We start from the raw sequence: 15,076 nt of genomic DNA on the forward strand, positions 1-15,076 counted from the left end.
ACAGATTTTGTTAGGTAGACGTTGGTGTGGAACCAGTCAGCATAGGAACTCTCTGTGTATTATCTTACTCTAGTTTCTCATTGTTGCGAAATATTTTACGTACCGGTACTTTTTTTTTAGTAGGTTATTTTACGACGCTTTATCAACATCTTAGGTTATTTAGCGTCTGAATGAAATGAAGGTGATAATCCCGGTGAAATGAGTCTGGGGTCCAACACCGAAAGCTACCCAGCATTTGCTCATATTGGGTTGAGGGAAAACCCCGGAAAAAACCTCAACCAGGTAACTTGCCCCGACCGGGAATCGAACCCGGGCCACCTGGTTTCGCGGTTAGACGCGCTAACCGTTACTCCACAGGTGTGGACACCGGTACTTTTAATTGAGGTTGCACTTCTGTTTGCTTTCATGTTGAACTGAAATTAAGTAGGCTTACACACACAGATTGTTACTTCAATGGAAGCGCAAGTTAAGGTTTACTCAGGTCTTGTTTCATTATTAATCGTACATAACATTCAGTTTCTGTAAACATAATTTCAAATATAGTCCTGTCGCCTTCGGTTTCATTTAAGTTGCTTAATGGAGATTATACTGCAGTTCCACTTATTTATATATTTGATTCCTTTTAATTAAGTCATTTGTAACTAAAATTCCTTTCACACATTGCTTCTTTAAATATATATTCATTTTCAATTAAATCTCAACCAAATATAATGAATGGTGAAGTTTCATGAGGTTACTGTTAAATATATTATGTGTAATGTATTGACAGTGCCTTCATTTAATTCTGTAACTAAAAAAGATTACGAACAACAACAGTGAGTTTCAATATGCACACCATTGACAGTACGACACATCATATTGAAATTCAATTTCAGCCTACTCTCTGACAAGAACAGCTGGAATAATGCTTGCAGTTGCTATCTGATTCCTTCCTAGAGGACGACAAGATTCAGAATGTTTTTACTGTGAACCTTATTCTTGACATAATTCAAGAGGAGGAAGTCTAATGGGGTAAGAACAGGACTACTGCAGACCATGGGATGGGCGCATTTTTGCCAATCCATCTTTCTGGAAATCTTTTTGCACATCATTTGCAAAGTGGAATAGTGTTCCATCTTGTAGAAAAAGATTTGAATCCCAGCGCTTGAGGAAACAGAAAGTTCTCTAGCACGTCCATATATGCAGTGTGGTTGATGTTGGTTTTAGAAAAGAAAAAGGGCCTAAAAATCTGCTTGTGTATTAGGCTGCACCAAACATTGACCCTAGAAAAATCTGATTTTTCAACGCACTTACTTCAGCATATAAATTTAACAACAGTGATTTTATTAAAACAACGACAGAAAAAAAACGCATTATCGCAATCTGAGTTAGTTAATTAACGAGAGAAATTATAAAATTTAACAACAGTAACTTGATTGTGACGACAACAATAACTGAAAATAAAACCACATGAACGCAATCTTTTTCAGTTATTGAATTAAACATAAAAACACTTTCAATCTATTACACATAGACTAATGCATACTCCAAGTAACATCATGAAACCCCAACCATTCACCTGTACACTGACTGAGTCACTGCAGGTACAATAATTACAAACATATTCCAGTTACCAAAGCCAATTCACCATGGTTACCTTTCTGTGTCTGTATCTAAATGTGAAACCAATAACAATGAGTTGTGCAATGTGAAGGAGAACAGTTTTCTCCTGAACATTGTCTAAGATTCTAAAAACGATCCTACAAATATAGCCATATCTCTGGTGCTAAAATGCTCTATTATGAGTTTGATTTTTTAGACTTTCATGGAGTGAAAAAAATTCTAGTTTTTGCAATGTATTAAGATTTGGTCCTGAGTGATGTGGTTCTACGAATAGTATCTATATGTACACTTGGTCAAAATGAAACTGGCCGGCTTCTTGAGCAGTTAAAATTTTCTAAGTCCCTTCGGGTAAGCACGCAGTTCACAACCGTAAACCTCTGTGTGCCGCTTTCGTTAACTCCATAATACAAGGCACTGATTTGGATTACCTCCACAGCAAGCTTGGCGTGGAGAATAGTTAAGCTACTTAACTTCTATGCAGGCAGCTTGAGTTCGAATCTCCGTAGTGAATTTTTTGTTTTGTCCTTTCTTTTATTTGTTACAGCTCGTTTTAGTGTAATATAGTCAAATAATTTTGCTTATGTTACTTCATGTTACTTACAGATAATTACAAAATTATTTACTGAATGGTTCTTAGGCAATAGAATGCAAAGCAGCAGGGATTAATAAAATAATTAACACAGCATTTTAATATGAAAGCCTCTAATTGTCGTCTTTAGTGTTACTTCCATCTAGCGTCAAAAGTTTCTATTAACACGAAAAACAGTAACACCACTGCCAACAAGCAAGCGAAATTCTTATGACTTACTCAAGTAGAAGCCTTTGATCAGTCAGGGGCTAGACGCAAGTTCATTTGACTAGCAACCACCATGGCACACAGAAGTGGAGGAATGAGAGAAGCATTAGTCTACCTAGTTACTGAGTGTGGATTTTCAGTTGTTCAAGTTGGACGACAGCTTAATGTCCCAGATCGGACTGCTCTGAGGTGGGTTACAAATTATTTGGCATATGGTACTTTCCAGCGCAAACCTGGTAGTGGTAAAATGCATATTTCCATGCCACAGCAAGATGCTAGATTGGTCGAGGAGATTAAAAGGCATCTCTTTCATACTGCCACAACCTTGAGAGCTGCTATTAATTTTCCCGGCCACACTCAGAATGTTAGAAACTATTTAAAGAAAGCTGGAATAAGATTGCAAAGGGCTGCTTGTAAAGATATTCTTACAGATGAACATAAGATAGATCGACTGGCATTTGCGGAGGAAAATCTTGACCGCAACTGGAGTAGAGTTATCTTTTCAAACGAGGTTCGATTTTCCACTGCTAATGACGGCCCTGTTCTTGTTTATCGTTCATCTGGTACCCGACACGAAAAATACACTGCTCCAAATGCCAGAAGTGGTGGGGTAGGTGTCTCGTGTTGGGGATGGATTTCTCAAGAAGGAGCTGGAACGATTCACTGTATTGAAGGAAAATTAAATGGGCCTAAATACAAACGATTATTGGAACGTGAAATGCTTTTTACACCAGGGAACCTTTTCCTGATGGAATTCTTGAATTCCAGCAGGACAACCACCCAGCTCATACGTCTAAGGTGATTCAGGAGTGGTTTTCGGAGAACAAGATATCAATGCGATATATTGGCCTCCGAAATCGCCAGACCCAAATCCCATACAAAACGTCTGGTCTAGAGTAGAAACGCATTTACGAAAGAACTTCCCACAAATAGTGAATTCTATAGAAAACAGACTCAGGAAGTTTATAAATGCAGAAGGCTACTGGAGTGGATATTGAGGATGTGGCGTGTTTGTTTCCTTTTATTTTATATTTCTTCTTTTCTTATATACTACAATTAACGATTTCATTTTCTATTTAAGAAGTTCAATCTTTTATTTTATGCCTCAGATATCCTATATATTTGTAACAAATTATGTGCCCTCTTCCTTTTAAGTTTCGTCTTGGCCAAAGATGGGAGCCAAAATAATAAAGCAAAAAGTATTCTAAGGATTAAAAAATGACGAAAACTTGTTATATTTTCACTGATGCATTTAAAAGAAAAAAAAAAAAGTTTAGTAGCTCTACAAAGATCAGAACTTGCAACCTCACGAACACTTAGCTAACACTCTACCACTACACTAAGAGTACTACTACAGTAAGAATGGCACTATAACGAGCAATAGTTATACTCCACTTGAGAATCTGTTATATATAGTGTTTGTGTTACAATATTCACTGTTTAAACATTCTGAACGATCTGTCTGTTTTGAATCTCGTATATGAATTATTTTCTCGGAAGATTTTAATGATTAATAGTTGTGTTCCCCATTGCAACTACTACAAGAATATATTTATTTATTTATATATTTAATAAATAAATAAATATATTCTTGTAGTAGTTGCAATGGGGAACACAACTATTAATCAGCAATCTTTTGAACAAAGCCTGGATGTCCCGAGCACTCACGGAAATACCTGATTTGAACTTGGTCTCTCAGACGCTGGCCAGTTTCATTTTGACCTAGTGTGCAATAGTTTTTAAACATCGAAGAAAATCAACACAGTTGAAAAACCTAAAAATCTCTTTTACTATCGTACATTTCCTTACGATATCACAGTATCATATTTTACTGGTATTTGAAAACTAAATGTTTTGTAATTATAGTTCATGCAAAATCTGTGTTTAGAAAAGGCCATGATATAGGACAATGCTTAATGTCAGGAACCGAAGTGTTGATGATTTTCATTACATTGAAAGTGCAATTTCCAGTACTGCACTCAGTGAGCTACAGATGGTTTAATATTTCAGAGCATCCACGGGGTCTGTGCCACCACGAGGCATCCCGAGCCACCTTCTTGCATGCCCCACAGCACGAGGAGCTGAGGAGAGCAGTGAAGCAGATAGTGACTCATCAGGTGGGCCTCCACAGCCTCATCCACCTCCCATTGCTGATATGCGACCCATGGAGAACAATGCCAGGTAATTGTTTTGTAGTAAAAACTAAACTCACTGATTAACTTTGTAACTTCTTTATTGTATTAATATGAGGAATTTTACCTGGCTGACTAGTTTCGAAGTGGCTTCTTCATTGTCCGAAGTCTAGTGAAGATCACACACTATCTTCTGGTTTCCTGTTGTGGTGGGGTGTGTTCATGATTGTGGCGAAAAGGGTGTGTGTTTTGAAATTGATCTGAGTGGTTAGGGTGTGCTGGGGGTGTGTTTTTGTATGTTTGTAAATTTCATATTGTTGTAGAATGTCAAGTTTCTGGCTTTTTGTCTGGATGTGTAGTATTTTCATGTTGTGTCTTCATTGCTGTAGTTGTGATTGGAGTTTGTGATGTGTTCTGCATAGGTTGAATTGTTGTGTAGTTTGGTTGTTGTTGTTTAGTCAGCTGTCCGAAGACAGGTTTGAACCTCGTAAGTAACACCAATAAGGCATCACTCATGAGGCAGCTAGGTCAGGAGATAATGGGGTAGGGTAGCCAGTTTATTTCCCCCTCCGATGTTTACATCGCCGTTTAGCTACATATTCCACTAATCAGACTTCAGATGTATATAAATAATTGTTCTTTCTCTGACACGTGTCGTCAAGTGAGATGTACTGTCTGATAATAGATATAGATATCAGCCAGAACTTCAATCAGAGGTAGTAGTTTGGCTATGGCTATGATATGTTCCCTATAACATGTTTGAAATGATCTTCCAGTCTGTCCGATGTAGAAGTCATTGCAACTATTGCATGATAGTTTGTATACACCTGTTAAGTTGTACTTATTTGTGTCTCTTGTCTGTGTGTTAAGGTGTTTTTGTAATGTGTTTTGTGTTCTGTATGCAATGCTGTATTTTAGTTTCTTGAAAGATGATGCAATCTTGTATGTGTTCTTGTTTTCGTATGTTAGTGTTATCATGCAATGATCAAAGATTTCCTTCGGAAAGAAAAGAGGAAATAAAGCTTGGTGATCTCCGTTGGCACATAAAAGAATGAATGACAGTGGATTGGGTGAGGAGGTGAGGCCAGGCTGCACCTGGTTTTTGGTTAATCTTATAGTCGAGTTCCAATAAACAGAATAAGTATAACTTTGAAGAAATTCATAATTAAAGCATGTGTTGATATAATTTATTAAAGAGATGTAGATCGAATGTACAGAGTGTATTTAAAGTACACCTTTCTGGGTTTGTTACTAGTACATACACCAAAGCAACAGGGAATTAGAGCATGAGTGATGTGAAGTGTTGGCTTTAAAATTTACACTGTGAGGTCCCTAAAACGCCATCCTCTATCATAGTTGTGTTTCTACTTGGGAAGAAGAAAGTGTGGGGAGGGAATTGAGAATTTTTGTAACTTGTACAGAAGTCCATCATGCCAGATGGTATCGAATGCCTGCTCTATATGGGTCAGTCCATCATTGCGGACAAAATGCTGGGACTTCTTTTTTGAGTTAAACTCATTAATTACTTTTATTTCTGAGATACTTTTTTCGGGGAAAAAAACGTGACAGATGTTATTGAATCTATTCTCTTTCGATTGAGATAAAAAAGAATTAGATTTTATAGTAAAGTAGGACGAAATTAGCATCAAGCTTGCATTTCATTCATGATGCATTTCAAACACACTTATTTTCCCTTTTTGGAAAACCCTAAATCTTTGCGAATTATTTAAATTTTTTTTAATTAAAAAAATATGGGACCTTACTCAATCGTCAAAGTTTATTTTAACACTTTTCGGAACTTTATACCAAAAAACTTCACGAGAAAATGAATGAAATGTGCTTTCCGAATATGACGTCCGAAAATTATCATATAAAAGTTATAAAATTGTATATAGTCCGTAACATGAATCTATAATATTACATAAAGATTACACTAACAATGTGAAAAACCTGATTCAGTGTGTATAATTTTAAATAACACTTTTGTTAACAAATAGGTACTTCAAATACATCATTGACATATGAATTTCAATTACTTTCAATAGCTCGCCTCCATCATACAGTAATTAATTTATATAGCCTACTGCATTATACTCAAATTTCATGACTACGAATTGACTGTAAATGTCATGGCTTATTTTATTTCAAATACAACGAGACTGGTTTTAAGTTAATTTTTCAAATATTAAGCTACTTAACATTACTTCAAATGCCAGATATTCATGTTTTTGCATTGAGAGATATGTTTATACAGTACAACACCTTCTCCTATGACCTCAATTTAATGTAGTTCATGTGTCGAAGGTATTCGTTTCGCATTTTCCCACAACGAACTAAGAGATGTCAGTTGCATTGCCTTTGACCTCTTCCTCAGTGATAAGCATGATATTTACTCCTTTGGTTTCTGATGACGCAATTTTAGTGCATGCTTCTTTAGAACAATGGTAGTTGTTTGTAAGCCTCTTCTCCGTTCCCCTTACTCTGCCTACAGCACCTTTGCAATGGCCACTAAAAAACTCCATATGGAGTTAACAATGTGCTTAGAGTTTGTGGTTGTCAAATACTCATACATAAAATTGAACTACTGTTTAAATTATTTTAAGGCAGCTCCATCTGAGGAGAAATTAAATGTTTTATTTGAATTGAAGGTCTGTGATTGTACAGTCAATGAACAAAGACACTGCAAACTTGTCATGAGATAAATAGTCCGACACTAAGGCATAATTTACTTTCTATCATTTAGCAACACTATAGCCGTGAAAATTAAAATTTGATCTTGACACCAATGTGCACTTTGTATTTGAGCTTGGTATTGGACTGTATAGTTTTCCGCGAAATCTACCTATATCACCCCTTTTTTACCATCAGCACAATTACGAGTTTTCGTTAAATGTAATGACTGTTGTTTTGTCACAATCAGTGAATGCTGAACTTGGGCAGCAACTTTTTCAACATATCCATGATCTCGCTTAAGCTTGTTTTTGATCTTTAAAGAGCTATTCTGAATTAACACATGTATCAACACGAGTTAAAATATATTTGCGCTAAAATTTTCAATGGTTCAATGCTCAGAGACAGACAGTGAACTAAACTAAGACAAAGATTAGATGAATTTATTTTAATGTGTTGTATATTGGTTCGTTGCTTTTCCATTTTTCTTTAATTTGATTTCTTTTTCTGTTATTTGATACTGAGTTTAAATGTTATGCATTATGCATGGTGGATATACATGGGTTGTAAATAAAGTAGTGGCAACACTGTCGAGAATGGACCATGCGCATTTGCATGCGATACAAGACAACTGGTGATTGTAGTTGGAGATATTGTCGATGTATTGAATGATAAAACTTTTTGCTATAGCAACAGAAGTTGTTATTGTGCGTGGTTAAATGTAGAACACTATTTTTAACTGCTCTAAAGCATGTTTACCAAACTTGAGCAGCGATCGTGGATAAAAAGCGAGGTAGCCCGTGGTAGAAATGCACGCCAATGTCATCACGAGTTACTTGAAGCTTATGGCAACGATGCACTACCATATTGGATGGTTTCAAGATGGGACTCTGCATTTTGTATGGGTCGGGATGAGATGGCACATGTGGCTTGCACAGGTCGGCCATCCATTTGTGACAAACAAGTGGAGTTAGTGCGAGGTCTCCTTGTTGTTGACCATTGCTGGACTGTAAGAGAATTATCCATCGAGGTTGGACTGTCATCAAACTGTGTGGCACATCCTGAAGAAAAACCTCCACGTGAGTAAAATTGCAGCACACTGGGTTCCTCATAACCTAACAGAAGCAAAGAAATGACACCAATACGCAATAGCTCAACTCCACCTACAGAGATATGACAACGAAGGGGACGTATTCCTGCAACGTATTGTTGTCATTGACGAGATGTGGGCATGGGCATACGAGCCTGAACTAAAGGTCAGTCTAATGAATAGCACCACAAAGGATCACCACGTCCAAAAACTGCGATATGAACTCTCTAGGGTGAAAGTTATGCTGATAGTGGCATACGACAGTGAAGGTGTTATCATTAGCCATGCTGTACTTCAAGACCAAAATATCAATGCAACATACTACCAACAGCAAACACAACCTACATCCAGCTATGAAGTGCAAACGTCCACATTTCCTGAGAGACAATCCACCTCTCATCTTGCATGATAATGCTCGTTGTCATGTCACAGGAGCAGTGGCTGAATGCTACAGAGCTGGGATTGGGAAGTATTGAAACGTTCTCCGTATCCTCCTGACATGAGTCCTTGTGACTACGACTTGTTTCCACAGTTGAAAGAGCCGCTTAGAGATAAGAGGTTTCCAGATATTGCATCAATGCTTCATGCACCAGTGCAGTCCATCAGAGAGATCAACAGAACAACCTCCGCTAACGCATTCAGCGGTTACCATGGAGTTGGCAAAAGATACAGGAACACAGTGGTGATTATATTGAAGAGATGTAAATGTATTTTACATGTAAGTTCAATAATATGTTCGTACTGTCTATGTTATCACTACTTTATTTATAATCCTTGTATAATTAATTCACAATAAAAGTATTTCTCCTCCCACTCCTCTTTAAAAACGAGTTTATTGGTTTCAATAATGACATGTTGGAAACAAGCCAGTCCACTACTGGTTCTGTCTTATTTACTTGAACACTAAGGACCTTGAATGAACAAATGGTGGATAAGGGAAAGTGAGAGATGTGATATTATTACAGCATTAATATTATCCTATGCACTTAACGTAAATAAATACGTAAGTACTACACAGTTACTCTCCCTCGAAAATCAATGTAGAATTTTCGTTCGGACATTACGCATTTTCAATTCACAAAAAGTACCCTTAAATGAAAAATATATTAAAAAATCGCGTATATAGTTTTTGATGATAAATTACATTTTCTAAGAGGAAACAAATTTTAAAGGAAAAAATCCAATGGTTAACTCTCTATAGAGAAAAAACGCCAATTTCTTTCCAGACATGATGCAGTAGAGTAACCTTTAGATATCAACGACCGAAATTGCAGTCCATAAGATTTTCTAAACAAACGAGCACTCTAATGACAAGGAAAGTTTTAAAATTTCTTGTGAACTTGGTCCCATTATTAAATAATAATTCCTAAGTATCATATGATCAATTAAACTTAATGCATTTTTGTCAACTTTAGCAACATAAATTACTTCCACTACAATTCTTCAAATTTACTTCAGTATCCATTTTCCCATGTAAAAACGGTATTCATATCGCAAAAGTAGAGACTTCGAGGATTTCATAGATATATCACATGATGCAATTTGAATACTTTCGAAAATGGATATGGGGGTTGACATTTTTGCGGAATGACCCATATGTAAAAATGTAGCAATGGTATGTTGTTGGGATAAGATTTCTGTCTGTATGTAGTATGTCAACCTGGCCAATGGTTCCCGAGTGCTGTGTTCCAGTTTCAATCCAAATTGTACATTTTGAGTTACATCTGTAGCATTTAAGATTGGGTTTAGGCGAGGTAAAAGAAGTTTTCCCAATATCTTTTCTAGGAAGTCGAGTAAACTTATCAGCCTGTAGGTTGCAAGAAGTGTCGGGTTCTTTCCTGGTTTGGGATTGCAATAATAATGGCTTATCTTTCCATGTTTGTGAGAAATATTAGGTTTATTATGGAGCATCGAGGTGTGGGGGACTGTTGTCTGGACTAACTGCTTTCTGGAGTGGGATTGTACGCATTAAGTTTTGTATTTCTCGTGGAGTGGTGACTGGTATAGTAAAAAAATTATGGTCTATTTAACAATGCTCGCAACTGCTGAGGTTATATCAGCGTCGCTGGTGTGCCGGAATTTTATCTCGCAGGAGTTCTTTTATATGCCAGTAAATCTACTGACATGATCCTGTCGCATTTAAGCACACTTAAATGCCTTCGACCTGGGCCAGGATCGAACCCGCAACCTCGAGCACAGAAGGCCAGAACTATACCAACTGCACTATCCAGGCCGACTGGTATAGTATATTTTGTAGTCTGTTGTAATATATTTTGCACAGTTGTATAATTTCTTCTGTGAAGTTAGTTTGGGATGGTTCTTCATGTGGTTTGAAGCAATGTTGAAACGAATCTGCTAGAATTTCAGCTTGTTTGTGAGAGTCTTATATAATTTGGTGGTTGGTATTTTCTATGAGTGTGTTATTTGAAGTATTTGTTTTGCCTAATAGTCTCATTGTTCAAATCCAGAAATCTTTTTTAGTTGGTGGTGAGTATTCAATTTTTTTTTGTGGCATTTATTTTGTATATGTGATTTCTTTTTCATACAGCCCTTTGATATCTGTTAAATGCCCTTTTCACTCATGGATTACAGAATTCCTGCCATCTTTTTCTCGCTTTAGCTTTGGTTATAAGAAGTGGTTTTAGGTCTGGAAATTCGTTGTCTGATGGCAGTATCAATGGTATAGTAGTAAAAAAATTGTAGATTGTAATAATCATGTCTATAAATAATTGTAGTGCTGTATCTACAGAATGTTTCAAGACCTCTCTGACTAACTCTGGGGATCGATAGATCTCGCAATTAGGATCATTTTTCGTGAAACAACCCATGTTCTCTGATGTCTCGTTTAGGAGCTATGCAACATCGAAAAAAAAAAAAAAACAGGTTTTTAGTGACATTACCAATTTTGAAATGAATTATTTTTTAAGTATGTTTGCTGACAATTACAGGTGTTCAAAGTGTCTACGCTAAACCTGATTACATTCATTACACCATCGTAGCAATGATCATTATCGGACTCTATATCAAACATTACTGGTCTGTGTCGAATTTGATCAAAAGCAGCAGATATTCACACAGTCAGTTCCACTCTGGTGTCAATTCGAGTGGTGTACACTACACATGTCCCCAAATAAAAAAAAAGATTAGGGGCGTGAAGTCGGGTGATCATGCTGGCCACGCAACAGTTTCCATTTTCCCTGTCCCTTGCTCCTCATAGATATTGTTCAGATGTGCTCGTACAACCAGGCTGAAATGCGTTGAGATGTCATGTTGGAATCAAAGTTTCCACACATCATGAAGGATACATCCTCCATGAGCAGTGGAAGTGTGTTTCGAAGGGTGCTCCATTCAAACGGGGTAGCAAAATGATAGGACACCTGTAACCTATCCATGAGGATACTTGAAGAAATAAATGAATAATTCATTTCATAATTTATTGTAAATGTACTAGAACCTGTCTTTATTTTTTCTATGTTGCATAGTTCTTAAATGAACCATCGGAGAATATGAGTAGTTTTACGAAAAATGATCCTCATCGCGAGATCTATCGATCCCCAGAGTTTGTCACAGAGATCCTGAAACACCCTGTATATCCGATGGCTAGAAAATACGGAGGTTTACTGATATTGACTGATGAAGTTGTTTTGTACAGCCATCCCAGTTTATCTTCCTTGTTATTACATTTTGTATTTCATATTTTGTGATTATTTATTGTAATTATACGATAATTAAAATGTAGCAGTATGGGATGAAGCTAAATTCAAATAAGACGAAGACCATGGTCATAGGAAGAAAAATAAAGAAGGTAAACTTGCGAATTCTAAAGGAGGCAGTAGAGCAAGTGGACAGCTTCAAATACTTGGGATGTACTATAAGCAGTAACATGAACTGCTCCCAAGAAGTCAAAAGGAGAATAGCAATGGCAAAGGAAGCTTTTAATAGAAAAAGGACCATCTTCTACGGACTTCTGGAAAAAGAACTGAGGAAGATACTAGTGAAGTGCTTTGTGTGGCATTGTATGGGATAGAAACATGGACATTACGACAAAGTGAAGAGAAGAGACTAGACTCATTTTAAATGTGGATATGGAGAAGAATGGAGCATGTGAAGTGGGCAGACAGAATAAGAAATGAAGCTGTGCTGGAAAGAGTGGGTGAAGAAAGAATGATGCTGAAGCTGATGAGGAAGAGGAAAAGGAATAAAATTGGTTGGGTCACTGGCTGAGAAGAAACTGCCTACTGAGGGATGCACTGGAAGAAATGGTGAATGGGAGAAGAGTTCGTGGGCAGAAGAAGGTATCAGATGATAGACAACATTAAGATATATGGATCATATGAGGAGACAAAGAGGAAGGCAGAAAATAGGAAAAATTTGAGAAAGCTGGGTTTGCAGTGAAAGACCTGCTCTTGGGCAGAACACTGAATGAATGAATTACATTGTATTATTTATCATTAGCAAAAAATTCCACTTTTCATTATCATAGTTTTCTGTCCAAGGGCAGGTCTTTCACTACAAACCAAGCATTTTTCAAACCAATGGCGAGGTGAACAGCTTCAGCATATTTTTACCCATTATGTAGCTTTGGTTTGTTTCCAAATTGCCACATGGCGAGATGCATGTTTTTACGCTTAGATTGTTTGTGTAGCTAAAATTTGGGTAGAGTACATTTTCTCGAAAATTTCACTTTTCTTCCTACCATTCTCATTGGATTTTTGCTTCATTCTCATCACACACTAAATAAACTCTCTAATAAGTGGCTTTAAATAAAGTGATATAATTCTAAGTTGTAAGTACAGAACATAACTGTTACCGGTACTTTTTTACCAGTCCATTTGATGAAGTTTAGCCATCTTGCACTGTAATTTACTGTACAGTTTTTGTAATGTATGAAAGCAAAGAGGGTTTACTGCTTGGATTTTCAATGCATTTATTTTTTTAGCTGATAAGGTAAATAATCATGGCAGTAAAGTCGGAAAGTGGCTGTTACTGCTGCTGCTACTCTTTTCTGGACTGAATAAAACTGAAACAGTGTTCCATTTGTACTGTTTGATGCTTGCAGGTGCCGTCGTTTCCACCCAGTAGCTGCCGATGTTCACGATACATGAAGACTCGTCCCTCATCCAATGAATGTTTGCTGGAGTGCACGAGAGTCTGTTTGTCTGTCATGACAAGTGTGATATCAATATGGCTGAACCCTTAGTATATTTTGTAAACTTAAGTTTTATCCAGAATCGAAAGAAAAAGGGATGCACAAGGAGTCGAAATAGGGAATCAAGATCTCTTAATTTTTTGTTGATTGATTTTTAATTTAATTTATACACTAATTTATTAAGAATATGACTTATGTTGATTGCTCACTTGATTTGTTTGTGCTAGTCAAGCGACCATGCTCCAAGAAGCTCAAGGAAAGCCATTTATTTATACAAGATTATTATGAATGTGTCTAGTCAGAGCTCAAGTGTTTCAAGTTTTGAAACATTTAAGAGATTATTTTTCTCCAACCACTGATTGCTTTTAAGAGTTTGAGGGGTGTCTGGAAAGTATCTTCAAACTTTACTAATTTTATAATTTTTTTTATTTATTTGTAATATATTCTTACTAGCGTTGATGCAAGTTGTTCCTTATAGAGGGCGGCTTTTATGGAGATGTTCTATCACTAAATTACCAGAAATCTGTCACCACTCCAATCAGTGCATTGCTGACTCACTGCTTGTTTATTACACAGCTCTGATGACGGGTCGTAAAAATATATATGTATATGATATATATATGTATATATTTATATAAAAACGCATAGTGATTAAATCTCAACAGACACTTTGCAGACATGCCTCCCAACATTATTTTCCTAATGGTTGGAATGCTAATGTTAAGTTATCCTCGAAAAATTGATGCCACCTGATGGCTGGGTCATATCATTGTGGCATCATTTGTGGTTGTATGAATTTTAAGGAGGTTGATGTGAGATTATGTTACTTTGATAGGTGATACCAAATAGTGTACAGCGATTGTGTTGTTTCATGCCATGCATTGTAAATATTCATGGAATATTGTATATTTTGTTTGTATTTTATTTTTAAGTCTTCAAATTAAGCTTGTAACATTATGGAGAACAAAAATAATAATAAAAACACTCTGAAATACTTCTCTTCTTACAGATAAGTATATATGAAATGCAATTTTAAACCTGTCTTATACCAGTAATTCTGTAGGTAATATTAAAAACAAGCTTGATAATCTAGTGATTACCATGCTTGCTTCTAAACATGCTGATGTAATCCCAGCTGATTTTTAGATGGAAAAAATCCTATGTGCAGCTTCAACGAGACGAGGAAGTAAATCTGTCGGTACAGGGTAGTAGATTTACTAGCAAAAAAAGATCCCTGTTTTGAATAAACATGAGTAAAAACAAAATTATATAGGCTACTCAGCCCCTTATTACGAGTACCCATTATCTCCTTTTGTCACAATAATGATTGTGGAGGCATCTGGTAGATAAGAATGAAAACATGTCAATTTAAAATCTTACTGCCTCAAATCTCCTAATTTTAATCTCAATTTAAAAAAAAAATGGTGATGTTATTAAGTGATTTGAGGGAGGTGGGATATGATGATAGAGACTGGATTAATCTTGCTCAGGATAGGGACCAATGGTGGACTTATGTGAGGGCGGCAATGAACCTCTGGGTTCCTTAAAAGCCAGTAAGTAAATAAGTTATTAAGTATCTTGGGTTACATTTGCAGATGAGATAGTTCTTGATAAAACTAATCTTATTAAAAACTAGA

The 15,076-nt window shown here is 36.4% G+C and overlaps 1 protein-coding gene across 9 annotated transcripts in view; it reads left to right on the top strand.

Annotated features, from left to right (window-relative positions):
- Positions 1 to 14,433, top strand: part of Asator (tau-tubulin kinase asator) — a 323,859-nt gene extending 309,426 nt beyond the window's left edge. For all 9 annotated transcript variants that reach the window (XM_069828645.1, XM_069828649.1, XM_069828653.1 and 6 more), the window contains 2 exons: positions 4,409 to 4,579; positions 13,350 to 14,433. In XM_069828645.1, coding sequence (XP_069684746.1) covers positions 4,409 to 4,579; positions 13,350 to 13,395 — 217 coding nt within the window. In that variant the 3' untranslated portion in view covers positions 13,396 to 14,433. The remainder of the gene's footprint in view (positions 1 to 4,408; positions 4,580 to 13,349) is intronic.
- The last annotated feature ends 643 nt before the right edge of the window (positions 14,434 to 15,076 follow it).

Source organism: Periplaneta americana, chromosome 6, assembly GCF_040183065.1.
Source record: "Periplaneta americana isolate PAMFEO1 chromosome 6, P.americana_PAMFEO1_priV1, whole genome shotgun sequence".
Classification (NCBI taxonomy): Eukaryota; Metazoa; Arthropoda; class Insecta; order Blattodea; family Blattidae; genus Periplaneta; species Periplaneta americana.